The 25,959-nt window shown below is 41.6% G+C and overlaps 3 protein-coding genes across 6 annotated transcripts; 1 reads left to right on the plus strand and 2 right to left on the minus strand.

The window, feature by feature from the left end:
* The first annotated feature begins 726 nt into the window (after nt 1–726).
* On the plus strand, nt 727–7,469 carry cant1b (calcium activated nucleotidase 1b). Of its 2 annotated transcripts, none has more exons than XM_020656773.3 (5): nt 727–880; nt 4,316–4,903; nt 4,994–5,134; nt 5,665–5,868; nt 6,243–7,469. In XM_020656773.3, exons 2-5 carry the CDS (start codon nt 4,366–4,368, stop codon nt 6,611–6,613), a joined length of 1,254 nt encoding a protein of 417 aa, XP_020512429.2. In that variant the 5' UTR covers nt 727–880; nt 4,316–4,365; the 3' UTR covers nt 6,614–7,469. The 2 variants fall into 2 exon arrangements, with proteins under 2 accessions (XP_020512429.2, XP_065809319.1); XM_065953247.1 differs by lacking the exon at nt 727–880 and adding an exon at nt 2,269–2,423.
* Nucleotides 7,470–7,542: 73 nt separating this feature from the next.
* ogal (O-GlcNAcase like) lies at nt 7,543–15,106 on the minus strand. Of its 3 annotated transcripts, none has more exons than XM_020656771.3 (17): nt 14,775–15,106; nt 14,436–14,487; nt 13,969–14,066; nt 12,728–12,858; nt 12,325–12,496; nt 12,102–12,200; nt 11,875–12,014; nt 11,641–11,785; nt 10,806–10,904; nt 10,443–10,702; nt 10,180–10,354; nt 9,446–9,531; nt 9,155–9,247; nt 8,989–9,059; nt 8,399–8,519; nt 8,180–8,309; nt 7,543–7,917 (listed from the first exon to the last, which is right to left on the minus strand). In XM_020656771.3, the coding sequence occupies exons 1-17, from the start codon at nt 14,833–14,835 to the stop codon at nt 7,781–7,783; spliced, it is 2,070 nt and encodes a 689-aa protein (XP_020512427.2). In that variant the 5' UTR covers nt 14,836–15,106; the 3' UTR covers nt 7,543–7,780. The 3 variants fall into 3 exon arrangements, with proteins under 3 accessions (XP_020512427.2, XP_065809306.1, XP_065809310.1); XM_065953234.1 differs by lacking the exon at nt 14,775–15,106 and adding an exon at nt 14,695–14,717; XM_065953238.1 differs by lacking the exon at nt 14,775–15,106 and adding an exon at nt 14,678–14,699.
* A 2,540-nt stretch (nt 15,107–17,646) lies between these two features.
* Nucleotides 17,647–25,429, minus strand: LOC110001314 (peroxisome proliferator-activated receptor gamma coactivator-related protein 1). Its single transcript, XM_020656788.3, has 11 exons — nt 25,288–25,429; nt 23,628–23,732; nt 23,293–23,448; nt 21,448–23,059; nt 20,650–20,703; nt 19,738–20,560; nt 19,434–19,649; nt 19,232–19,295; nt 19,023–19,144; nt 18,776–18,927; nt 17,647–18,033 (listed from the first exon to the last, which is right to left on the minus strand). The coding sequence occupies exons 1-11, from the start codon at nt 25,381–25,383 to the stop codon at nt 17,933–17,935; spliced, it is 3,501 nt and encodes a 1,166-aa protein (XP_020512444.3). The 5' UTR covers nt 25,384–25,429; the 3' UTR covers nt 17,647–17,932.
* Between the last annotated feature and the right edge of the window lie 530 nt (nt 25,430–25,959).

The raw sequence follows: 25,959 nt of genomic DNA on the forward strand, positions 1-25,959 counted from the left end.
CTTTTTTTTTTGGTTTAGCTTTATTCAAGAAGAGTAATGTGCATACATTCAGGTAAAAAATAATAATATCACAAGTAAAAGACAGATTAAATAACATACAGTACATAAAGGAAAGTACAAATGAAAGACAGTAATATACAGAATATAAAATAAACCAATAAAGACACATTTAAATAGTGAAATCATTATTTAATAGAGGGGAAAAGGTTTAATAATAATATAATTATTTAATTTTGCACAGCATTGTGGGTAAAACACAATTCATTTCCTGTAAGCACGCATCCGATCCATACTGCATAAAACCCGGAAGTTAGTATTCATACTGAAATGTTCAGTATACTGAGGCGGACCCAAAAAATGACCACTGAATGACCACGAAAGTTCAGTATGCTGAAACTCTCTACTGAATAGTACGTACTGCATACTGAACTGTGGCTATTCAGAAAGGGCTATTGTTCCGACTTGAGCAGGTGTTCATGTACCTTTTATAACTCTGAATATAGTTTTTAGATGTGTCTGATAATAATAATAAACATGGGGTGGGGGAACAGCACATTCTTAACCCGCGGCCCCTGAAACGCTTCATCCGGCCGTGCTTACTGGGCTCTGTCACTATCGAGTAATTTCTCTCATTTTGTGAGAAATTGTGACATAACAATTCAAACACATTTGCGTCTGTTTGAGGGAGTGATAGAGATTTTTTTTTCCCAGCCATAATTGTATAATCATCAATGTTAAAGTTTTTGACAGTGAGAGGAATGTATCAGCAGCTTTGTCGCTCCGAGGCTCCGGGCAGGAGGAGCTTACTGTCGGTGAACCATTAACCAAACAGCCCAGCTAATATGGCCAACCGAGAGGACCTGAGGACCCTCCGCACCCGGTAAGCCCTGACATTTCCAGTGCCACCAATTAATCAGGCAGATAAACAGTTTACTTCAGTCGGCAGCAACTCCAGAGACCAAGCTGGTTGGTTATGTTATCAAACTGAGGGAGCTAGCGTTAGCGGGCACTAGCTTGATGGGTAACATTTTTAAATGGAACCGGTGTGTTGCTATTTCGTGTACAAACAAAGTGTCCTGCGAACTACCAACTTAATTTTTCGACGTTAAAACGACGTTACTTTCTCAAACTAGCATGTGGTTTGAACAGGTCGAAGTTTTGAGGTGTAACATCCTTTGTGCCATCTGGTCTAAGTTTACCGGTGTTGTGTTGCCGGGTGCTTCACTGTTTGTTTGCCTTCGTGGCTCTCTGTGGGCGCAGGCAGGCAGGCAGGGAGCTTCTACAATATACAGATGAGAGCAAGGAAAAACTGATGCAGCTTGTTTTCAGCTCACAGAGGGGTTGTAAGGATGTTGTCACTTTATTTGTCAGCCTTTACATAATTGAAGACTTGAGAACATTTATGTCTGCTTTTGTAAGTTCTGAACCTGTTAATTGAAAAACCTTTTTGGCTGACTTTGATCTGGTTTTATTGTGATTGTCAGAGTTTGGCATTGATTTTAAGTCAAACCAACAAATAACAAATAATTGTCACTATGGTGGTGATTTTACAGGGTTGAGATATGTCATACAAAACATGTATATGTCATGAGTAGACACAAGAAACTGTCTTGCTTTTACACAATGTTTAAGACACATTTTGACATTTACAAACTAGTTTTGTTTAGTTGCAAGTTTGGTAGTTTTGTTAAACTCCGAATAAGAATTATTTAAATAGTAGATCATTCTTTTTTTGTTAATTTCCCTTTCACAACAAGTGCTAGGGTTACGAAGGAACAAAACCACCCTTCAAGCCTTTAAACAAAGAATCTGACTCACACACACAGAAAAAACAATGCACACTGAAAAACAACACAAACAGACATCCAGAGGCTGGTGCTACCCATATTGTGACCCTAGATGACATCGAGAGGATCAAACTTTAAGGAGTCTTATGTTTAAAGCACTCAAGGGGATGATGTCTGTTTCTGTTCTTAACATCTAACCAGAGAAAAAAATGTTAAGCCCTCCCCTGAACAAGAACCCAATAGACCTTTACAAGTGATTTAAAAAGGCTTTGTTCAGGAGTCAATGTGCTCACCTCAGCTATCAGTAAATCATGACCAGGCCTCATTCTTTCTTTATCACTCAGGCCTTTTACTAAACTTTGGACATCATGTACTTTTTACAGGTGGAATACTTGCAGAACCTGTTCTTCCTGAATAACTTTAAGTTTTCTAATATTTAACGTAGCCCAGTTTTCTTTGTGTTGTTGAGAGTAGGATTAGTTTTGAGGAGAGAAAAGGAGGAGACTTGCTGAGATAGAGATCTGTTATTCATGTGGGACTGAGAGCCGAAGGGACGTGAAGTTTATTGTGGAATGCGTGCGAAGGACATCAACATAATGGTCAAAGCGTGTTCAGGAGAGAAGAGGCGAAGGAAGGGTGAATAATTGAATTCTCTATACAGCGAGGCTGTGTGTTCAATAGTGACAATAAGGGCATTATTTATCAGCCAAGAGTTTGCTAATTTGATGTGTGTGTGTTTTGTGTGTGTGTGTGTGTGTGTTAATGAGCATCTTAGTTGAAGTGTGAAAGCAGCTGAAGAGGCAGAGAGGAGAAGTAATGATCTCCAGCTGTATGAGATTTAAGATTGTTTTCCACTTCAGTAATGGCTTTTTGGCACGTTGTTCTTTCTCACTTATTTGTGTTTACACCAATATCTCTGAAAACATCATCAAACAAACATAGTCATTAAGGCTGGAATTGCTGCATCTTGAAGATGCTGTTGAAACATCTATTTGGGGTTGCTAAATGATGATCTGCTTAATTACACAAGTGCTACTTAAGTCCCACCTAAAAATGTCTTCAGCCCTCCATAAATGTGTAACTCTCCGTTGCGTGAGGTGATTCATTTCGAGTTTGCATTTTTTCTTGTGCTTCCTCTCCGCAATGTAATGCTACAAGAATAGATTTCAATCTCATGCAATCATTTGTGATTGCATAGCGGTTTCCTTTTTCAGGAAACAGCTTTCTAGACTGCAGAAAAAAAGGCCTTTAGCACTGCATGTGCAGGAAAAAAGATCCAGCACACTAAGTGTTGTTTTTGTTTTACTAATATTTAAAAGTATTTCTGATTATGTTGAGGGAGGTTAACCAATACTGAGCTTAAACTTATTTGATATACTCACTGGTTGCCCTTGACAACGGAAAAGTCAAGAGTCACCTTGGCATTCTTGTTCTTAGAAAACACGAGCCTGACTCTCATATTTCAGCAGGCAGGGTTGTTGGCACACCAGCCCTGCACCTGTTTGTGAAACCTCGAATGATTGAAGAGCCAGTTTCTAATACTAAATAATTAAAACAGACGATGGCTTATTTCAGCCAACTGTTCATGAAACCTTATAGAAAATGTGAATTTGGTTTTCTTCTGCACATCATCACCATGCTGTTAGGTTGTTTGGTGGAGTCATTGATGCTAAACCCTTCAATGATAGGAAGTCTGTGTGTACAACCACTATTTAAAAAAAATAAGCCATGTATAGAAAACTGTAAAGTTCCTCATCGACTCAGCATGCATTTGAGATAAGCAAAAAACCATTGAATTATTATATACCAATTTCAAAAGCTTTGAAATAACTTAACGAACCTTGCAGCTCGTAGTTAAAAACAGACTAAGAAAAACATTGTTCACTAGAAATAAATGTGTAGTTTGATGTGAATGCAATGTAAAACAGATTATTTGTAAATTAGATGCAGTGTAAAATGTTGTTTTTCTCCCATGTCCCATTTGGTGTCACGAAAATACAAAAAAAAGTCTTCTTTATTTTAACTAAACAACTTTTTCACACCAGCTAATACGGTCTAATCTATTTACTGACCCCATGGGAGAGCAGAGCTTCCCATTGGCAGAGGTGGTAATCCACCTAGATCCACTGATTTGACATTAACAGAAGAACCCAGCATGGTTAATTTAAAGTCTAGCTGTCCTCAGGATGTAGGACGAGCCAGCTACCTACTCAGTATGCACATTAGAGGCTCTGCCTAAACAGCACAACAAAACAGTGTTGTGAACAAAGAACAATGAGAACAAGAGCTGTAAGTAAAAGATATTTTGAGATGGATTAAGCAAACAGAGCAGTGACAGAGCAGTCATTCTTTTATAATGAAAACAATTCAAAGTCTTCTGTGTTATTGAAATTAACTGAACAATTTAACACGATATGAATAGTGACATATTTCCTTTTTTAGTAATTTTTAAAATGATTTAATAATATCACACACTCCATTATTGCGCTTTAATGATTTGCCTCTCTTTCCTCTTTCCTCATTCCCAGGTCATCAACCCCAGTCAACGCCTAAGAGTGAGGATGACCACGATACTTCCATGACCTCCTTTGGTGTTGCCGTCCGAGGCCTCCCCCTGGCCTTGACATCCATGACACAAAGCACCACCTCAGACTCGCGCTTCCACCCTAAATGGCGGGCGATCACTGTGGCGACTCTGCTGGCCTTAGTGCTCATGCTGTACCTGCACAGGACGGTCGGGGACAGAGACAGTACCACAGGAGGATACTACCGCAACAGGGCTCCCAGTTTGCACATTCACCATAATGGTGAGGATGACCCCTTCAGGGACTCTAACAGACAAACTTCTCAAAGTCTGTCACGACACAAGAAACGGGAAAAACCTTACAATGACACATACCCGTTAAGTCCGCCGCAGAAGACAAGCAACGGTATCCGCTATCGCATCGCTGTGATTGCTGACCTGGACACAGCGTCGCGGAGTTCAAAGGATCAGACGTGGATCAGCTACATGAAAAAAGGTTACCTGACGGTGTCGGACAGCGCAGACACACTGCAGGTGGAGTGGGACGCAGACACTGTCACGCTGGAGAGTCATCTAGCCGAGAAAGGACGAGGTAGAGCAACATGGACACACACGCTGATCTGTGAATTTTTACATATTTCCAAACATCATGCGAGTTTCACTAATGTCTGATTAACTACAGGTATGGAGCTGTCTGAGCTGGTGGCTTTTAATGGTCACCTGTACAGTGTGGACGACCGAACCGGTGTGGTGTACAGAATCGAGGGCAACAAGGCTGTCCCCTGGGTTATTTTACCTGATGGTGACGGCTCCGTCTCCAAAGGTCAGTCATGCATCTTTGCCAACTACTTTAATATCATAATTTGCTTCCGTAACACAACATTTACAGAGGCCCAGTCCTTACTTACAGCCTAATATAGCCAACAATATAATAGACTAAAAGTTATGTATGTTTCATTTTTGTAGAATGTGTTTTAGCAACGGACTTGGAGCAGCAGTAAAAAAACGGTGCACTAAAAAAGCCGACAGATATTGTAAATTGACATTTAAAAGGTTACCAATCCTGCCTTTATGCATATAGTCTATTTGGTTTGTAGATAAAAGTAAGTTGTATTTAACTTGATTATTGTGCATTGTGTGCTTCTGAGCACAAACAATTAAATTTGCATATGCCGTCTGACAGACGGCTGCGGCGCTCGGAGGGGGGGGGGGTCTAGAATGTTGGCGGTCCTAATGTTAACTACTCCAGTCCCTCAGCATGTCATCCCCACCCTCTCTCTCATACTTCCACTCACATTTGGATCGCTCCATCCAATAAAGTCGTTCTCACACCCGTCCTGTGTCTTTGTGTAGGATTCAAGGCTGAGTGGCTGGCAGTGATGGATGAGCACCTGTATGTTGGTGGCCTGGGGAAAGAGTGGACCACCACCTCCGGGGCAGTCGTCAACAACCATCCGGAGTGGGTGAAAGTTGTCGGTTACCATGGTGATGTGGAGCACGAAAACTGGGTGCCGCACTACAATGCCCTGAGGAGCGCCACAGGGATCCAACCACCAGGTCCTGACTGAATAATTACAGTAGTTTCTCCTTCAATGATTTAACCGAATCAGACACGTAGACGTGTTGTTTTTACTTCTTGTTATTGACAAAGATATGTTTGGTTTTTTTAAGCCAAAATGAAAATTGCCTTAAATGTACTTTAAAATCACATTACATTGCATGATGTATTTGCACTTGACTGACATAGTGCTTTATCTCTGATGTTTATTTGGAGCATATTTATTTGAAGAGAATCTACTGATCAAGTGCTAAAACAAAACTTTGTGTAAAAAGTGTAAATAAGTGCTGACATTTTCATACAGTCTGTCTTATTCCTTGTTTTCATACACATTTAATAATCTCTCCCATCTTTAACTCTTTGTGTTTCATAGGTTACCTTATCCATGAATCAGCTGCGTGGAGCGAGCGTCTCCAGCGCTGGTTCTTCCTCCCTCGCCGTGCCAGTCATGAACACTACGAGGAGACAGCGGACGAGCGACGTGCCACAAACCTTCTCCTGTCCTGCTCCGCAGATTTCAGTCACATAACCGTGAGGCACGTCGGACCGCTCAACCCAACCCACGGCTTCTCCTCCTTTAAATTTGTTCCAGACACTGACGATCAGATTATCGTGGCGCTGAAATCTGAGGAAGACGCCGGCACAATAGCCACATACATCATAGCGTTTACACTCGACGGTCGGGTGCTGATGCCCGAGACAAAGATAGGAGATGTTAAGTACGAAGGGTTTGAGTTTATTTGACAAAATGTGGCTGACGGGGCACATGTTTTCATGCAACAGGGTCGTATCAAGTTTTAACTGTTACATTCCCCTTGGAGTTCTACTGTGCAATGATACCAGTAACCCAAAGTTATACATTTCATAATTATAAAGTGTAATGACTGAGAGGAGGAAGACAAGGTAGCAGGAGAGGAGAGTGACACAGCACCTCCAAACACCGACAAATGACCAATCCCGTTAGTTAGTGTGCGACTGGTTTGAGCAGCATTGTTACTTACTTCACATATCGGTCACCAACAGATATGTTTTTAATGTTTTAAGTCTAAAACCAAGTCACTTCAGGGCTTTTAGATAGATATTTTTCTTAAACCTTTGTATTGAAGATGGAGGGAGGTTTGATTACAAACTACTTCATTGAGTTCTGGTAAAAAAAAAAATATATATATGCAAACAAGTATCTGTTGTACACCAGGTGATGTTGATCTCCTCTCCTGCAGGCAAACTCTGCTGTGCAGACACTCAGGGGCAAAAAGTGAAACAGCTTTTTTAAAAGCGAGAGAATGTTGAATAGGAAAATTACTTGAACTATAAACTCATTGATTCCTGTTTTGCCTTACCTGTAAAGAAACACTGAATATTTGTTCATTAGATTTATATTCATGTCACAGGTCCTCTCTTTTTTTCATGCATATTCAACGTCTGCCTCACACACTACAGGTTTTTAGTTTCTCTGAGCAGGTCCACCTCAGGTGTTGGCTCAAATATTTAATGAACTGTTACTCTAACCAGAGAAACACCAGCTATTTAATTTAAAGATTAACTGTCATATTGCTTTTGTATCCTCTTATATGACATATAATAAAAACATCTACTTGTGGACTGTTTAATGTCAAGTTTTTTGTTTTTGTCAACACATCAACCCGGGAGTGTAAGGCAAGAAATCTGAAATATTAGATTTACCATACATTTTTATTTTGTTATTCAACAGTGTTATCTAAAACATAATCATGATACATTTTCATATTTTATCACTATAAAATCAGTAGTTTTACATTAACAACTAAATTACACAAATAACGACATGAACCAATTAAAACGGGATGGATTGCTGTCTGACCTGCTGGAACCAACAAGTGTACCACAGTATCTTAAAACACACCTCAGGAAAATGTTCTTGATTAATCTTGTTCACAGGCTTGTTCCCATGGCAATGATGTCCTGAGGTAGACCCTCCATCTTTATGGGTTTGAAGGAGCCAAGTTTAGTGTAAAAGTTGAGCATCCTCCGATCACTGTGCCTCAACTCACAGAACGCTCCTCTGGAACCTTAAGAAGTACGGAAAAGAAACCAGAGGTGCATTTATGGATTTGTTTTTTTTTGTTGTTGTGGAAGTAAAAATAGATTTATGTCATTAAACCTCTTTTAAATAATTCTTATTACTGCATGCCTCTACTGTGACAGTGACTCAGCAGCACCTCCTTGTGGGGAAAATGCTGCCTGTAACACCTCAGTTTGAGAATGAGTTGCAGGACCTTTTCATGAAGCCTTTCTAAGAATTATTTGGCATTGTGTGCAGTCACCACCTACCGCTGCTCCTGATGGAAGATAACAGCAGATCAATCATACGCTTGGTTGGAGAGGAATCAGTGAACCGGGGCAGCACTTGGATGGTGATCAGGGAAGGGAAGTCCTCCAACACTGAGTCACTTACAGCCCTCTAGAGGAATGACAAAGAACATTATTTAAATATGTATAAATTCATTGCCATGCTTTTCTGGAAAGCAATAAGCTAATGTATTTGATCACCTGAATCTTGGCTGCTGCTGGTTTGGCATTAGTTAGTGCCAGGGCGTAACCACACATCCCGATATCGTCCTCCAGGACAAAAGCGCACTGAGGGGACGGGGAGAGCTCACCTGCTGACAGGCTGCAGAGAGACAGAGGGGGGTGTTTAGACTGCGACATGAGAGACATGTAATACTGTAGGAGAAAAATAGGCCTGCATGCTGTGATTAAAAAATGTGACGTGCACAGGCGTGAATCCAGGCTGTTCTGACTGGGGGGGGGGGGCATATGGGGCACTGACTTGTGCCCCATATGGGTCCACACACCCATACAGAAGAATCTCATCTATACCCTTTCTAACTTTATTTAAATTGAATCTACTTTTTTATAACCCAAAAGTGGCAACATATGTCCTCCATGGCCAACTTCTTTTAGAACACTAAAACAAAGATGTTTGTTCAAATTCAAAATTGAAACTATTTAAACACTTGCATTCAAACTCCAGCACACTGTTCAACTTGCAAATTCATTCTTGGGTGGCAAATCAAATTTCAAGTGGGGCCTATGCCACCCCTGGCCACAGCCCTATAGGAGATTGCACTCCGACTCACCTGTCACAGATCAGTGGAGGCTGCACCATGTGATCACTCTGCATTTCCCTGAATATCTTCTGCACCTCCACCTTCAACAGAAAACAACTTGGTGTGACTGATTTGCTTTCCCTCGTGAGTGGAAGTTCCTCGCACCACACTACGACTGAGAGTCTACAGTCCGAACCTTATCTGTGGGGCAGTACGGTCGCATGCAGTAAACGGCCGTCATGGGAGGATGTCTGAACAGGTCCCTGTTTCCGTGGCACGGCAACATTCTCTGCAGGCACACAAATGCAGAATATTCAGATTCTTTTTTACCTTCATGAATATATTATTGATACATTCTTAAAATATGATACTTCCCAGATGAATTGTCCTATTAAAGACATCTGTATCACAGTATACTAAATGTAAGATGTGTCAGATCTCAAATATGTGACTGGCTGTCTGCAGACACTGCACTGCTTTCAGTTACCTGGAACTCTCCGGAGAGGCCTCCTCTGAAGCCCCAGGGTTCAGGATCGTTGTTCATGAGCTGGGCTGAGGGCTGACCCTGCCCTCCTGAGGAGAACACACAAAACAACAGCTCGAGTTGATTCACATTTACAAATCGAGATTTGTTTTTAAAGATTAGCAATGAAGTATGTCTGGTACAGCACACATCTTGTTATTACTATAAATACAAATGCACAACAATGATGATTCTGTTATGCAATCAAGAAATGTGTTAAAAGCATCCTGGCACTTCTGGACCTTTCAGCATCATCTGCAAGCACACTGATCATCTTCCTAAGATTTATTGACTACTTCCTGAGTTTAACTTTGTAGAATCTGTCTTCAAAATATTGTCAATTCCTGCTACACTACTATAAGTGGTTTCATTAACTGAAGTCAAATAAAAGCTGACAAGATTTTAAATTATGAGGAAAAAATATGAATTTGCTGAGCTATTAGACACATGATATAACTTTGGTGTAACTGGTTTCTGTGCAGTCATTTTTCACCGTTGATTTATTTCATGCCATTTCATGTTGAAAGTGAACAGTGTGCTGCCATGTTTTCTGTGTCTTCAGGCTAATTAGCTCCTTGAATGTGGAATCATTTTCCTCCTTTAACATCCCTGCAGCAGCTTTTTTCTGCAACATACGGTATCTTTCATGTACCAGCCTGCGTAGTTTGATCATCATTGATAGACGCTGGTTTTCTCACCTAGTGTTTTCACGTAGGCTCGGGCCATCCCGACCCCGCTCTTGATGTCGCAGATGTAGTTGTAGAGGTCGTACAGGATGCTGCGATTCGGGGCGTTGGACAGACGATTGAACATCTGCACCACCGCCTCACACATGTCATCAAACTGCTTCGCTCTCGAGCACCACTCCACTGTCTGAGAGCAGAGTTTGAGTATCATTGCAAGAACAAGAGCATGATTGATAACGAGTATACATTATGTATACACAAGTATACACCTCTACCTTGTCCGTCTCAGCAGCAGCGGCTGCACTGTTGTTCTTGAGCCAGTCCAGCTCCTGCAGCATGGTCCTGGCTGTGGGCCCGTATTCATACGGCAGGTAGAAGAGGTCTGACAGAAGCTTCAGGTCCTCCAGGGTCAGGGGTTCTGCTGTGTACACAGGGTTCTCCCCGGGTCCAGGAACATAGGAACCCTCTGCCACATCTGTCTGCATGGGCTCCTCGTCAGAGGATTCTTTCTTAAGACGAGCCTTTAGACAAGGACCTGCAGGGATGACGAGAACAGGTTTCTTCATGCTATACCCATTCGGTGTTTACCTTTTTGCAATCATTAAATTCTGTGATTCCTTTTTCTTTTCATTCTCTACCTCCAGGTTGATCTGTGCTCAGAAACTCCTGCAGCCAATCAGTGAGGGCCAGGTTCAGGGCTCTCTGAGGGCTGTAGCAGGGGTCCTGCTCCTCATCGCCTGGTGATGAAGATCAGACCAAGATAGTAAGACAATATACTGATTCAAAATGTACATGTTGTGCAACTAAACTTTGAGGTCATCATTTTATTTTTAAGACAGGATCCATGTGTTTACAACAAACATAATTATTTCAGGCTATAGCTGGTGTAAACAGAAACTTGTACACTGAATAGTCGCTGGCATCAAATTCAGAATTGGGATATGATTTTCCACAAACAGTGAAATTTCTCAACTTCAGCATCTGATCTTTCTTAATGCTATTATCAATATAATGGTGTTTCAAGGTTTTGCAAATCATCACATTTAGTTTTTAATTAGTTTTAAAACACGTCCCAATTGCTTTTGGAAACAGAGGTCATAGTCTGAAGCAATATGAGGGGCATTGTCGGAAAAAATCATGCATGCAGGGTTTCAAGAAAGTTCTGACTTTGAATTTACTCAAGTTTTATCACCAGCTGTGTCAATCATCTACTAAAAGTGACCGACATATACCAAGCAGTCGCTTGTCTCTGTTAAGCTTCGTCATGTGTGAAAAAGAAAGGATTTATCATGTCAACTTGGACAAAATGTCACATTTTGACAATTGCCATGGTATAAGGAGACAACCCTGCACCTTTCTATAATCACTGCAAAAAATTAAAAAAAATAAATAATGTGAAAGAAGAGTTAAATTTAAGTGCCAAGACCAATAATTCCACCAAAAAGGCAGTTAGATAGAGCTTTACTTTCTCACCCATTTCCACATCCCTCTGTCCTCCTTCACTGTTTGCTTTGCACCATGTAGCCAGGGTGTGGATGGCCACAAAGTTTGGGTAGAACTCACAGTTGGGGTTTGTGAGGACTCCTCTCAATTTGGGAATCAGTTCAGTGGGACGATCCTGATCGTTAAAAAAAAAAAAACAATATTTCTGACTGGTGCACATAGAGACTTCTAAAATCACAAGAATACAGTTTTGTAACAATTTGCCTTAAAGGGTCCGAGGAAAATCCTTTGGGGGTCGTAGTCGTTTGCGTGGATGTTGTCCCAGATGACTGGTGGTCTACGCAGAACAGAGGTCACCTCTTCTATGGACTCTACAGAGATTTTGTGGGAAACCACTTTGGGACCTGAATAACACAAATACAAGAGAGTGTTATAAATATTTACATTTGGTGGAGTTAAATTACATCAACGCAGGCTCAGTGCAGCCTTACCTGTCCACAGTATGTCTATCCCAGGCAGCAGCCCCTCGCCCACAGTGTGCAGGTAAGAGGACTGGGACACAGTGGGAGTACAGAACGAGGCACAATAATCTGCATGTAATGGGAAAAGAAAAGTGTGAATGATAAAGAAGCAGAGGCAATAGAAGACATTCATAAAAACAGATACAGTATGTGCTTTCTTCAATCCCTGTTTCAGAGGAACAAACTGTCTGACCTGTAGGACAGAAGAGGAAGGTCTCAGGTTCTCCCAGGTGCTGGTACACTGCATTAGTGATGGCCACCTGAGCGTGAGCGAAGGAGCTAAAGGCCTGCTTATCAGCTGGACACATCTCAGTCTCAATATCATCAAAGAGCAGAGAGAAGGATCTGCAGCCGAACCCCTTCACCTGAGCGAGAGACAAAAGACATCCACTAAATTAATTTTATTTGTGGCTAATAAAGCTAAACGTACTAACGTAAATGTGATAACTCCCGTTATCAAACCCATCACCTACAGCTAAATCAGTGTCATCATCTGCCTTTTGACCCACTTAGAGTTTATAAAAGAGTCCATAAAGGTGCAGACAACTCTGATTTAATTACATCTCTTACTCCTCCCTTTACGTGTGCAGTCCTACCTGACCCAGCTTCCTCTTCAGGGCGGTGACCTCCTTAGGATTAGAAAAAGTTATGTCGAGGCCAGGAGAAATTGCATACACGAAGTCAACGTTGTGTTGTTTGGCCGCAGATATCAGGGCAATGAGTTGTTCTGAAGAGATGAGAAATCTTTTACAAAAATGCCATTTAATATGAAGTCAGCTATGCATAAGTTCCCAGTTTGGATTCATAGACATGAGCTATGATAACCCAAATCAGCTCTTAACCATTGCAACTATTTGTGAGCCACTCAAGATTATTTGTTTAGACCATAGACTTTCTTAAAGTCACGATACAGTCAATAAGACATTTGATTTATTTAAAGGTAATCATCACCACCCTTCAGTATGATAATGGACTTAAATTGACTTGAGCTTGTATAGCGCTTTTCTAGTCTTCTGACAACTCAAAGTGATTTTACACCGCATGTGTGTGACATGGGGTGTAAAATCCCTTTCACCCACATTCACACACTGATGGTAGGGGCTGCTATGTAAAGTTGCCATCAAAAGTAACTAATCCCATTCATACACATTCATACACAGCGGACGAGGCAGCGGGAGCAACTTGGGGTTAAGTGTCTTGCCCAAGGACACATCGGACACGTTGCTGCAGGAGCTGGAGACTGAACCCCTGACCATCCAGTTGAGAGACGACTGAATCTAATAATGTCTAATGATTGATAAGAAGCCAAAAATTAAAAAAGTGGAGGGGTTCCAATCTAAGCAATCTAACTATGTTTTAAAGGAGATAATGATTGCTCAGAGTGGGACTTTGTTATTACACAGATGAAAAAGTTAGAAATAACTACTACTGACATTTGTGACAGCAACCTTCTTTAAGCACGTGATTGAAAAGATGAATTTTCATTAAAAACCTCTTAAAGCCTTTTTGGAGCTCATATAGAGGCTTCAGTATTAAATAAAGCTTAATATTTCTCACAGGAGATTTGAAATGTAGATGTTTTAAATAATTATTATTTATTATGATTCAATACAGGAGGAGACATTTATCTCAGATGGCACTTAGGGTTAAATATTAAAATCCAGGAATAATTGTAACAAATCACAGTCGAAACGAACGATGTAATCAGTGATCAAATGTAATTTGAGTAAATACAGGATTCAGGATCCTGCTCAGAAACTGTTTACCATCCGGTGGATGTTTGATTATTGGGTGTATGCAGACAGGTCACCCTCAGATGTGCAGGGGAAGGACTCACCAGCCTCCTCAGGTGAGTACAGATCCCTCCAGTACATCCTGTGTTTGTAGTCATCCTTGGGGGCGTACAAGTACGTGTTCAAACCCCACTTCTGTTCTCTGCAACGCACCAGAAACAAACAACCACATCAATGTTTTACCAAAGTAAAATTCCTTGTGTGTTTAAGCAATAAAGCTGATTCTGATTCTGATGTTTTGTTAGTTAAAGTTAGACATAAGATCATTGTGTGTTTTAATATGGGTATATGTGACACCTGACCACAGTCATTTTAGCACAAATAATAAGTAGATACATGTTGTTTGTTCAGTGTGGTAACACTGCTACACAATCTCAACACTATCCTTTTCTTTTACAGGATCTGAAAAAAGTAAACATAGCAAATGTAACTTCCTGGACAGTCATTGTTTTTTCCCCTAGTGTACTGATAGTGGGAGTTTATTATGAGACTTACTTAAGAGGCCACATACCTTTTAAACAGCTCTGATCTTTGCTCCATAGTCCATGGCCGCCCATAAAAACCTGCATCAAACAGCAAAGGGCAACAAATGCAACAGATGAAGTGAAACTACAGGGAGCTTCACCATTAATACATATATATACACACATATATATATATATACATGTTTGAAATCCTGACTGCACTTTCACAATATACATCTGAAGATCATTCTATCTGTATGCTCGCAGTCTTTTGTGGTTGTTTACATACTGATAGACGATCTGTACTTTTACAGTGGATGCAAAGTGATATCTGGACTCTGATCATCCAGTTTGGCGCCCCATGGTCCTGGTCCTGGTCTGCTCACCTTCCACTACTCCGCCGATGAACCGCCCCGGTTGCGCCTTGGCACAGCTCGGTGTTGACATGGTTTCTGTGAGGGTGTGGGTTTGTCTTCTTCCTCTCAGTCTTTATTTACAGTCCTCTAATGCTCAGACAATAAGCTCCAGCACTGCGATATACTAAATCACAGCTCTGTATGCCAGCGTTTAATGTGAATGTCTTTTATTGCACCCTTCTCTCACGCCTGCGCAAAACCAGTGTGTATCGATAATTACGTAACATGATGCCTACATGGTCAAAAGTTGTAAATACTATCTCAGCGAATAAGGAAAGCAGCGCTTCTTGTTTTGTGATGACAGATCACCTCAAGCTTCAGACGCACGTTGACCACGTTGACTGAAAGCGTGAACGTCTTAAAGGGCCAGTGACCAACAGTCTTAAAGGGCCAGCGATCAACAGTCTTAAAGGGCCAGGCACACACCAACGATCAATCAATCAATCAATCAATCAATCAATTTTTATTTGTATAGCGTCAACTCATAACAAGTGTTATCTCGAGACACTTTACAAAAAGCAGGTAAAATACCTTACTCTTAGTCTGTTAACATTACAAAAGAGCAGGTAAAAAGACCTTACTTATTGTTATGTTACAAAGATCCGGCCTATCCATCATGAGCACTTTAGCAAAGCAGCTAAAGTTACAGTGGTAAGAAAAAACTGCCTTATTAAAAGGCAGAAATCTTGGGCTGGATCCCCGACTCATGACGAAACAGCCTTCACAGGCCTAGACTGCACCGGACTTGGAAAGGGATAGGGGGAGAGATGGGATAAGATGCAGGAAGAGGGATAGGGAGCAAGGGGGTGGGGGGAGACAAGCCGTCCATCAACAATCCGGTGGGGTGGGGGTTGTTCTGGCAGGCCGTCAACCAACGATCTCGAGGAGCCTAAGAGAGCTCAAGAGCTCCCAGGAAAGTCAGTGGTTAGGGACTGAGAACGATGTATTTCCCTGCACAGCATGAATGAATGTATTGCAAAGTTTAAAGCTGTTGCTAGTTTTCCACCCTTGTCCCTAGTTAAGGTACATATATAGTGCAATAAAAAGTGTATTCAGGATGTATTTAAATCTGATCAGGAACATGCATTTTCAGTATTAGAAAAAACACCATCCAGGGCAGAGAAATCTCTCGTATGCCTGCTTTACTGTAACACCAGACTGTATGATATCAGGTTATTTCACTTATTGCATTATTTTATTTTAAACAATTTTATACAGTCAAGCAACGTATTGTTTCAACTGTATTTGTGTATATTGTTAGTTGTTTAAATTATTTGTCAGTGTTATATTTCATCCACTCTTTCATTGTCTAAACATCTTAATTCATAACGTAGCTATTCACTAAGCTGTCAGATATTTTTAAGTGCAGTAAAAAGTACAATATTTACCTTTGTGATGTTTCCAAAGACAAAGCTCAGGTTGGCCTGAAAGTAAAGTTCAGGTACCTTTACACCTTACCTTATGTAAATTTCAACAGTGTAATGTATTTGGTGTTTTTTTTTTTACAACCACAAATTATACCTTAACTTTCAGTAGAGGCCATTTGTTCTGCAACTAGAAGAGTCTGTTATCTGCTGTGGGTGGAAGTCTGCCACATCTGGAGGTGTTCAGACTGTTCCTTTGGTCACATGATCTGGGGGTATTTGTGACCATAATTTACATTTGACTGATCTTTAAGCAGAGAAAGCATAACCCTGCAACTACTAAGTCCAGAATGAAGAAGAGTCAGAATTAAAGTTATTCGTTGCACATTGTGTTTGACGTGTCATCATGAAACAGAAGGAGCAGAAAGTAACCGGTCAACAAGATTAAGATTAAGATTAAGATTAAGATTAAGATTAACTTCATTGATCCCCGCAAGGGGAAATTTCAGTTTTTACACTCTGCAAGTCATTAACACACACATAGGCTGAAACATACACACACATGCAGAAACAGGATCCTATGGACATGCACTAATGGAGAGAAGCCAGAGTGACGGAGCTGCCCACAGCGGGCGCTCCTGAGCTGGTGGTGGGGAGGGGGTTTGGTGCCTTGCTCATGGGCACCTCGGTAGTGTTCAGGAGGTGATCTGGCACCTCTCCAGCTACCATACCAACTTCCATATTTGGTCATCTGAGGTAAGGCAGGATGAAGTGTTGCATGTGCCAGATGTAGATCCATATTTCGTGTCAGTAGGGATGTAACGATTCACTCAACTCAAAATGAGAGTGAAGACAAATTATGAGATGACTAACAAAGATTCCTTAGATTTTTTCATTAAACACCAATGCACCTTGTAATCTCTTTGGCTCTTGCACTTGTTTGGGCAAGTGAGGCTGCAAACCCGCTTGTTAAGTGTGGTTTGGCCTCCACAGCTGCCATGATTACGCCTGCTTGTTACAACCAACTGCCTCTACTCTACAGCTGCTGACGCTCACGATATTTCTGCGATTAATTTTTCTGAGTACCGAGGTGAACCTCAACACCTTTGAAACGATTTTTAACTGCCTCACGATGAATCTTTACATCCCTACATGTCAGTGCTTTGTTATTTGATCAGATGTCTTTAAGAATAGAGCATCATTCCAACAGCTGACTCTTTAAAGGAAGCTGCTGAGGATCTGAGCACAGCAGAGAAAGGAGTTCAAAGACTTAAAGCATGTACATTAAAAGACACTAGATTTTTTTAAGGGTATGTGAGGTCAGGATAAATGCCCCGCAGAGCAAATTGACTAGACTTAAAAGAGAGCTTTACTACAGGACCATAGAAACATATCTAAACACCATATCAAAGTGGAACAGTACATGCTGTCTCACTGCTTTGGTTCCTTTGGATGTAATAAAAAAACATAAACTAAAGTTTCAAGGAAACACAATAAACAACCCTTTATTGTTTTTTATATACAAATATATCAAACTTCATCATGTTAAGGAATGAAAGGATTACATTTTTTGGGTCCTAATCATAACGTGTTATCAAATTAACAGTGCTACATATTTGTACATATAGACGGCATATGTTAATAACTCCATGCAAATATCTAAGAACGAAAGATGTAAAAAAAAAAGTGAGAGCCTGAGGCTCTAAAAATCGTCCTTTAGTTTCTGCCTCATCCAGCTTGTTCTTTTGTCCTGACATATCTCCGCTACCTCTTCAATCCGTTCTGCGCCTGTTTCAGCAGCGAATCAAAGTCCAGGTCTTCAAACCTGGTCTTAGCAGGAGACGGTTCTGCGTCTTTGTTTGCATCTGAGGAAAAGAAGATCTTTATTGTTTCACACGAAAAATACAGGAGATACACCAGAGACTGATACACATGTTAGAAAGTTGTCTATAGTATTGTAGTCTGGCAATTAACACTTTGAAGTCCACATTGTGGATATCCAACAAATTAGCAGAGGAATTGTTCCAAACTTTTACTCTTAACTTAAATTCATCAACACAAAGTGGACTCAACAGGAAACTTCAACTCTACTGACTCGTTGTTTTTTTTGCTAAAACTTTGAGTTCCCATGACCTGTATGACTCAGAAACTTCACAGTCTCCTCGTTAGTTGGATTTGTTCTGGGATGACTCTTTACTTTTATGTTTAAGGGCCTGTGTCCATTAATGGCAACTTTTGAGCTGGCAGCGCCCTCTTTCAAAACAAAACCAATGCAGGCAAGAGTTTGAAAACGGACTCAGCGGTCACTTCAGAGGGAGGTAGAAGTGCTTCGAGCCTACTTCTGTAACTCAGCAACAGTAAGTACTGGTGAGACTGATACAAGGTTGTGAGCACAAAAAAAGCTGTCAATGGACACAGGCCCTGATAATGCAAAATTAATACTCAACACCCAATTCTGAAAAAAAGAGCAGGAGAATTCATTAGAATCTACACGTGCTGTTTTTTTGGACATGAATGGTACTGCTTTCAAAGGTATTTAAAGAAAAAAACAGAATAGTTTGACTTAAAAAGAAAACAGAAAATGTGTCCCAGTATTGCAAGTCTCACCAAGGTCAGCGTAGTCAGAGTTACAGAACTGTCTTCTTCCACCAAAGCAGATTTCAAAAGGAAGCTCGTCAGCCTTCCGTAGTTTCCCGCCATTATCAATGGCTGCAAATGCATCTTCTGTGTTGTAGAAAGTGACAAAGCCGTAGTGGTCACTATGGAAACAAAATATGCAGAGTTAATCATGGACATATAATGGGTCAGAAACACTGTTAAAGCAAAACAAAAATGTTAAAGCGTGCATACTCACCCTCTGTCTCTAAAGTGAAGTGACACACATTCCACTTCTCCAAACTGAGAGAAGCGCTCCCTCAGTTCATCGTGGGTCATAGACCTGAAGATGCGGCCGACGTACACCACCCTGCGCTCGTCCTGTATGAAAGGATGTTTATAAGTACTCATTACTTGAGCAGAAAAAACAAAAACACATGAGCTGAGATGAGATAATTGTTGACATACAATAGCTTTCAGTTTCTGGATCCTGATCTCATGCTCTCTCCTGAGACGTCTCGAATCTCTGCTGCTGCAAAGTGGGATTATTGAAACACACGAGACTCAGATTATAGAGAGAAAACAATATGTGAAATTTACAAATAAAGGGATGTCTACTTTTGATTTTTCTCTAATGAAACTTGAAAAAAATCATCAGATGTAGACTCACCTGTAAACATCTCTCCTGTGGCAAACCCTTGGTGATGGTGATCTGGATCTGGACGGAGACCTAGACCGTGACCAAGACTGTGACCAGGATCTGGACCTGGACCTACTGCATCTTGATCTAGAGCAAGACCACCTGCTACGTCTGGGTGGAGAGCGAGAAATTGATCCAGAGCAAGATGACGAACATGAGCTGCTCTCTGAACGTTTGTGACGTCGCCTGCAAGACAAAAACCAAGGATTAGAAATGCAACACTAAGAGGACCATGATAAACTGGTGTTGGACACAGACGTGGAGAGGTGATTACTTTTGTCTTTTTGGAGAGCGAGACGCAGAGCTGGAGGAGGATGACGATGATGAGGAACAAGAGCTGGAGCTGGAAAGAGGAGATCTTCTTCGGTACCTCCTCTTCTGCCTCCCTCTGATGGGAGGGCTGGGTGGAGGTGTAGGGAGGGTGCAGGGCGGCATCCTGTCTTCAGCTTCTGAAATACAGTTTTTGACTGCAGCAGATCTGTCAGACAGCGACGTTAGTTCATCTGTGGGTGGGTTTGTTTCTGATCTGGGTCTGGGTTCCTCGGCTGGATGCTGCATCACAGACTTATCAGAGGTATTAGCATCCCTGATGGTGGAGTCAGCTCCACCTGTGGAGGTCAGATTGTTCCATTCAGCAGCATGTGTAATCACCTGAGATTTATTATCCTCCAAAATAGAGAGTCTTCTACTCTGAGTAGCACATGAAGGTGAGCGGTCTGACCCGCAGTAATCATGGTCAGAGGATATATACGAGTACATGTGAGCAGCAGGGATCTCAGGGAGGTTGGCGTGGGTCTTCCTAGACGGCAGAGGTCGGGGGTCGATTATCTGAATGACCTTGGGTGGAGGATTCTTGCGTCTTGCAGGCAGAGCTTGCTCAGTGCTGAGGACGATTTCAGTGCCGAGGGGTTCAGGGATGGCCACACTCTCCGATGTTTGAAGATTCAGTGGATTCCTGAGGGTTGAGTCTGAAGAGCTTAAATGTTGATGTGTTTCCAAAGGGGGCGTTAGTGGAGTCTCGTTCAAGTTTCCATGGGTCTGTAGGTTTGAAGGTGAGGTAGCAATAACAAGTTTGGACTCCACTCTCTCCTCCTTAGCTAAAGGGGGGGGAGATTTTAAAAAAGACGTTTAAGAAGAGGAGACATGAGCATCCAACAATAGTGTCATCGGTCGTCTGATCACTCACCTTGTGTTTCCTCAAACTGTTCCAGCAGGCTAGTAACATCCGCTGCTTCAATACCTGATGAAGAGGGTCAATAAGAGACACGATAAGATTACTTTTGGAGATGCTTTTAATGTCTCAGGAACTAATGAAATCAATATCACAGAGAGGGAGTGATGTTGAAGTGAACATCAGCACTGCTGTGAGTAAGTTGTAGCCACAAGGACGCAGCCGAGCGCTGGATTGTGATATCTAGTACATCTCTATTTCCAGTGCGATGTTGCATTTATACAATAGTTCAACGACCATCATATAGTAGAAAAAAACAAAAAACAGATCATACTTTTTTGCTCCACTGAATCAACTGGCTTCACATCTCAACGGAAACTGACCTGTTGCCAAGCAATCCAGTCTCCTGCGCTCTACTTTGCTTGTGTCCATGGTTACCACTGAGCAGCTATATTTATTTTCAGTACTAGCTAGATCAATCAGGAGAACACTTTGGTAGTCCCAGTGCTGATGTGCTCAATATTAACACTCTTTAAATGCCTTGTCCAATCAGACTACTCAGCTGGAACTAACTGGTGTATCTAAGAAAAGCTGGGAACCCCAAGGACCCAACCGGGAAAAACTATATGTGCCCGACAGAGATGAACTTTAATCCTAAAAGTGTGATCATCTCCAGCATGAGGCAGTGCTGATTTTCAGTACATCATTTCCTCCTACCTAAACCCTACATTGTTTTAGCATCATCCCTCCATATGTCAATTGAACACATGCAGCTTTAGCCACTTCATAGTGTCAGATTTAAGAACAGTTTACCTGAGTCAGCTGAAGCACTCTGCACTCTACAGTCAAACTGAAGAAGAGGTGATAGCTCCTTCGGTGGAGATTCCCTGGAAGTAACCTCTGCCAATGTCTCCTTCAAAGGTACATCTATGGGAACCAGCATCAGACTTGGTGATGGGTCAGTCTTTGGTTTTATGCATTTCTGAGGTTGAGGTTTCTTCTCCCCTGAAGAAGATTGGATTTGCGTTGTGGTTTGGCACAAAGCTTTAGATCTACAGGAGACGGCTGAGGCCATCGCAGAACACTTGTTGAGGATTTCTGTGTTGAGTGAAAACATTTCAGGCTTTGGTGTTATGGAGGAGGGCTGTCTTTGTGGAAAAGTACCTGAGGATTCATATTGGATTTCCTGAACGGGCCTCGGCGGGTTTGAGTCTCTGTTGAGGAACTCCGCTTTGGACCCAGATGAGGAGTGGTCGGTTGATGATGTAGGTGATGTAGTTTGGGTGACAGGCAGTGGGAGGAAGACTGGGTTTGGGGGATCAATACTGAGAGTAGTACGTTTCTTTACTGGACTTCTTTTACTATCCGGTACATTTACATTTATGTCAGCAGAGACACTTGCAGGTGAGGTGCTTTCGGTCCTTGAGCGCTTTAATCCACTGCCACACTGATGGGTGGAGGGTTTGGCCTCTGAGGGGTGAGGCCTGGGCGGAGCAGAGGTGTGATGTGTTTTGTAAACAGGAGTTTGAGCTCTATGGAGGTGATCAGCATCATTACTTTTTACATCTGGGTGGTGTTGTGCTGCCTTTGGTCCACAGTTGATTTGAACTTGTCCATGTAAACAGAGGATGGGGGTCAGCTCTTTTGGGGGCTCGGGAACAGAGGGCCACTTGGTGGTGTTGTTCCCCAGTTTCTCCACCAGGGGCTGCCTCTTTTGGCGCAGTTGTCTGTACTGTTGCAGGCTGAGGGATTTAGCCTTTGTCTCAACTTTAAGTGGCAAAGCATCAGCCTTATTCGCGCCTGATGTCGAGTTTTGGTGTTTAAGTGTTGGACCAGCTGGATCTTCAAGAGCTTTTGATACAATCTGACTCTTTAAAATCTTTTCATCCAATACTTTTTCCTCGGATTCATCAAATGAAGCCACTTGAACGGGGCCAAAGCTCACCCTCTTCTTCTCTCTGGCTGCCGGAGTTTTGGATGAGTTCCCATTCAACAACATACTCTTCCTCACTTTCCCATCATCTTCCTCTTCTTTCTTCTTCGCCCCCTTCACGGTGACCTCATCATCAGACACAACATTAATCTCTTCATCGCTCTCTTCAGAGGGTCTCTCGTACTTCCACACCTCCCCCTGAGAGAATAATGTGTGATCTCGCCTCCCTTTGCCCCCCTCCTCCTCCACATGCAGCTTCAGACAGTACGAGTGCATGATCCTCACCAGGTTGACCAGAGACGAGGAGGTGAAGACCTCAACTTCAGCTTCTGCTTTCTTGTTCTTAGACAATTCACTTTGGTGTTTGAACATCTTTTGAGGGCTGTTTCTCCCTCTCTTGCTCTCCTCTTCTTTATCTACTTCAATCTTAATTGCACATTTTACATCTGTGGATTTGGATCTTGATCTAAGTCTCTCAACGAGTGAAAGTTCCTGAAGAGAGGAATAATAGACAAACATGTTCAATCTTTGGCGACTAAATCTTTACAGCAGAATGGGTCTTTTTGTAAATACATAATAACTTCACTTCAGTTTATAGACATGTAAAGCCGTTTTCCAAAAACGACAGGCACACTGCCCCTGAAATCTTCCTGATTTGCTTGTTCACACATTCATCCTAACAGCAGGAGACTATCCCTGTCAGGAGGAACTGAGTGTGCACTCACCACTGAGTTGTCCCTACGCTCCGGGTGTGAGAGGAGCTTTGTGTCTGGCAGGGTGTCAAAGGGAGACAGGGTCCCGTCATCATCCTCCACACTGTCAAGCATCTCTGTCAGGGCTGACAGCAGGGTCTCACTCTCCTCCTCAACTGCATTCTTATCCTGATAAGTCAAAAACACACGATTTATTGATTCATAAGCCAGATTCATATTTTGAAAATATGTGATCAGGGTCATTAAGGTAAAAAAAAAAAAAAAAAAAAAAAATCATGACAGAAGTGAAGATAAAATGTCCAAAGGCAACACAATAGTTTAGAGTGATGATCTGGTTTAATTCTGACCTCTGATGTCACAGTTGAGTCTTCAAAAATGGCCAGGATTGAGTGATCCACACAGGACTGCTCGTCCATCTCAATGACGTCCACATCATGTTGTCTTAAAACCACCTGAAAAGGCAAAATAATTAATAATAACAATATATGGGGTAAATTAAATTAAAGCGACATTCTCTCTATATCTGACAAAAAAATATTTTCAGCCACGTCTATAAAAGTCATGAATGTCGTGAAATGTCGGTAGCCTAGTGCAGGAGTTCCCAAACATTTCAGCTCGGGATACCCCAAAAAACTGTGCTAGAGAGACTGGGGACCCCCACTGTTCTCATTTATGAAATTTATTGTAAGAAAGGTAATCTCTGTGTATAAACTGTAAGACTGAGTGTATATACACAATTTAATAAACAGACACACGGGTGATGTCTGTGTGTATTATAATTTTTAGGGAGAAACAGACACCTACATTGTTGCAGTTATGTGCAAACTTACATACATACATATATATATATATATATATATATATATATATATATATCACTTTAATTTCAGCATTAATGTTATAATTAACTATAGTTGTATTTATCAATCAATCAACTAATTTCTTTTATGTATTTTCACAATAATTAGTCAAATGTGATTTTTGAAATCATTAAAAAAATGTATATGATCATGGAAGGCATCTTGGGACCCCCCTCAGCTGTCCTGTAGAGTAGTCGGCCCAGGTTCAAATCCAACCTGTGGCTCCTTTACAGCGAGTCACTTCTCCTGTCCTAGCTCTTCATTAAAAGAATAAAATCCCCCCAAAAAATCTTTAAAAAAACAAAGAATTTAAATGTCATTTGTCAAACCACCTCTCCAAAATCTAACACATTAACCTCAACGTTTAAAACCATTACTCGCTCATGTCAAGAGGGACTGTTGTTTCCAAACAGCATGTTTATTTCACCCAACTTATCGAGTATAAAACTCCTCACTCAGAAAAGATAAATGTAGTATAAATGTATCAGTGACTTTATATGGACAAAGTTTAACATCTGTATAATGACACAAGCAAATGGGCTGTTTAATATCAGTAAGGTTACTCTTCTAAAGTCTTGAGGACAAAACGGTTCAAGCAGGGACACAGAGGGGACATGAGGCCATAGAGGCAGGTCGCCATCCTGGGAACAGGCTACACCAGCAGCAGGGTGAGGGTCTTCACTGTGACGTAATGGGAGACGGAAAAGCAATAAATGTGCATGCCCCCCAGTTAGAGACAAAGACCCAACCTTAAACACATCAAACTAATGAGTAAGTGTTGAGGAGATAATAAGGAGGTCGGTGTAGAGAGAGGGCTAAAGGGGTGCAGCCTCATCTGAACATCCTGTCCTTAACAGGAAATGCACCAGCCTCTCTCACTTTCACACATTCATTTACTGACGGTAGAGATTACCACGATTCAGTTCACCAGACAGAACACTAACACACGGGTATTGGCGCTGGATAAACCGAGTTAACAGCGGCTCGGTGGACTCCCCGGTCACTACCTCAGTACTACTACTACACCGTGTAAGCCACGTGTCGCCATGCACGCATGTGGCCTCGAAACAGCCTCTATTAAAACATGAAAACCTGCTCGCCTTCGGCCACGTTGATGTCAAATGAGCTGAAATGAGAAACCCAGTACCTCATTGTGAGTGTTGCTGGTCAGAAAGTCCCGTTTACAGGCATTTAGATCCCCGTCTTTCCCTTTCCACCGCGCCGCCATCTTGCTGCACCACATGGTCTACTACTGGCAGGCCGGGACGAGACACGTGGGCACCGGCGACAAGCACCGACCTGGGATCAGATAGTCTCCGCCAAATTCATCCGTGAGAGTGAGGAGATGAGTAGAAAACGTATCCCAGGTCAGCTATGTGGATTTCGGCTGTTAACCATTGGTTTCATATCATTTTACTTTAAAAACTTGCTTTTTGTTATATTCTAAAATAAGAAATGTACTCAAACAGTTTTTTGTATTAAGTAGAAAATAATTGAAAATACTTTATTGTTCAGTTTTACATGCAGGGGCATAAATGTGTCTTTGGCTTGCCTGTGCAAATATTAATTTAACCAGGGTAGCACATTCAAAAAGAAATAAGAAAATACAACATATACAAAATGAAGTTAGAATGGAAAAAAAAAACACATTTTGTTGTAGGCCTACTTAGTAGAAAAAGGTGAGTATACTGATTGAGGAAACATTTTTTCCACCTCTCATACATCTATCACATTTAAGTAACGCGTGCTGCTGTTTTCACATTTTGTTCGCAGTGTCAGTTTAAAGTTTCATGATTGGGAGTTACTGAAAAATGTTTAA

Source organism: Labrus bergylta, chromosome 1 (genome assembly GCF_963930695.1).
Source record: "Labrus bergylta chromosome 1, fLabBer1.1, whole genome shotgun sequence".
Lineage (NCBI taxonomy): Eukaryota > Metazoa > Chordata > Actinopteri > Labriformes > Labridae > Labrus > Labrus bergylta.

Bases quoted from the DNA above. Each gene is read 5' to 3' on its own strand.
- cant1b (XM_065953247.1), top strand. From the start codon at position 2,360: ATGCGTGCGAAGGACATCAACATAATGGTCAAAGCGTGTTCAGGAGAG. The intron at 4,904-4,993 runs GTAGAGCAACAT...GATTAACTACAG, and splicing joins TCTAGCCGAGAAAGGACGAG to GTATGGAGCTGTCTGAGCTG. The intron at 5,869-6,242 runs GTCCTGACTGAA...TGTGTTTCATAG, and splicing joins CACAGGGATCCAACCACCAG to GTTACCTTATCCATGAATCA.
- ogal (XM_020656771.3), bottom strand. From the start codon at position 14,835: ATGTCAACACCGAGCTGTGCCAAGGCGCAACCGGGGCGGTTCATCGGC. The intron at 9,532-10,179 runs GTGAGAAAACCA...TGTTCTCCTCAG, and splicing joins AGCCTACGTGAAAACACTAG to GAGGGCAGGGTCAGCCCTCA. The intron at 9,060-9,154 runs GTTCGGACTGTA...TTTCTGTTGAAG, and splicing joins CGTACTGCCCCACAGATAAG to GTGGAGGTGCAGAAGATATT.
- LOC110001314 (XM_020656788.3), bottom strand. From the start codon at position 25,383: ATGTGGTGCAGCAAGATGGCGGCGCGGTGGAAAGGGAAAGACGGGGAT. The intron at 19,296-19,433 runs GTGAGTCTACAT...CCCACTTTGCAG, and splicing joins CACAGGAGAGATGTTTACAG to CAGCAGAGATTCGAGACGTC. The intron at 18,928-19,022 runs GTGAGTATGCAC...TTGTTTCCATAG, and splicing joins CTTCACTTTAGAGACAGAGG to TGACCACTACGGCTTTGTCA.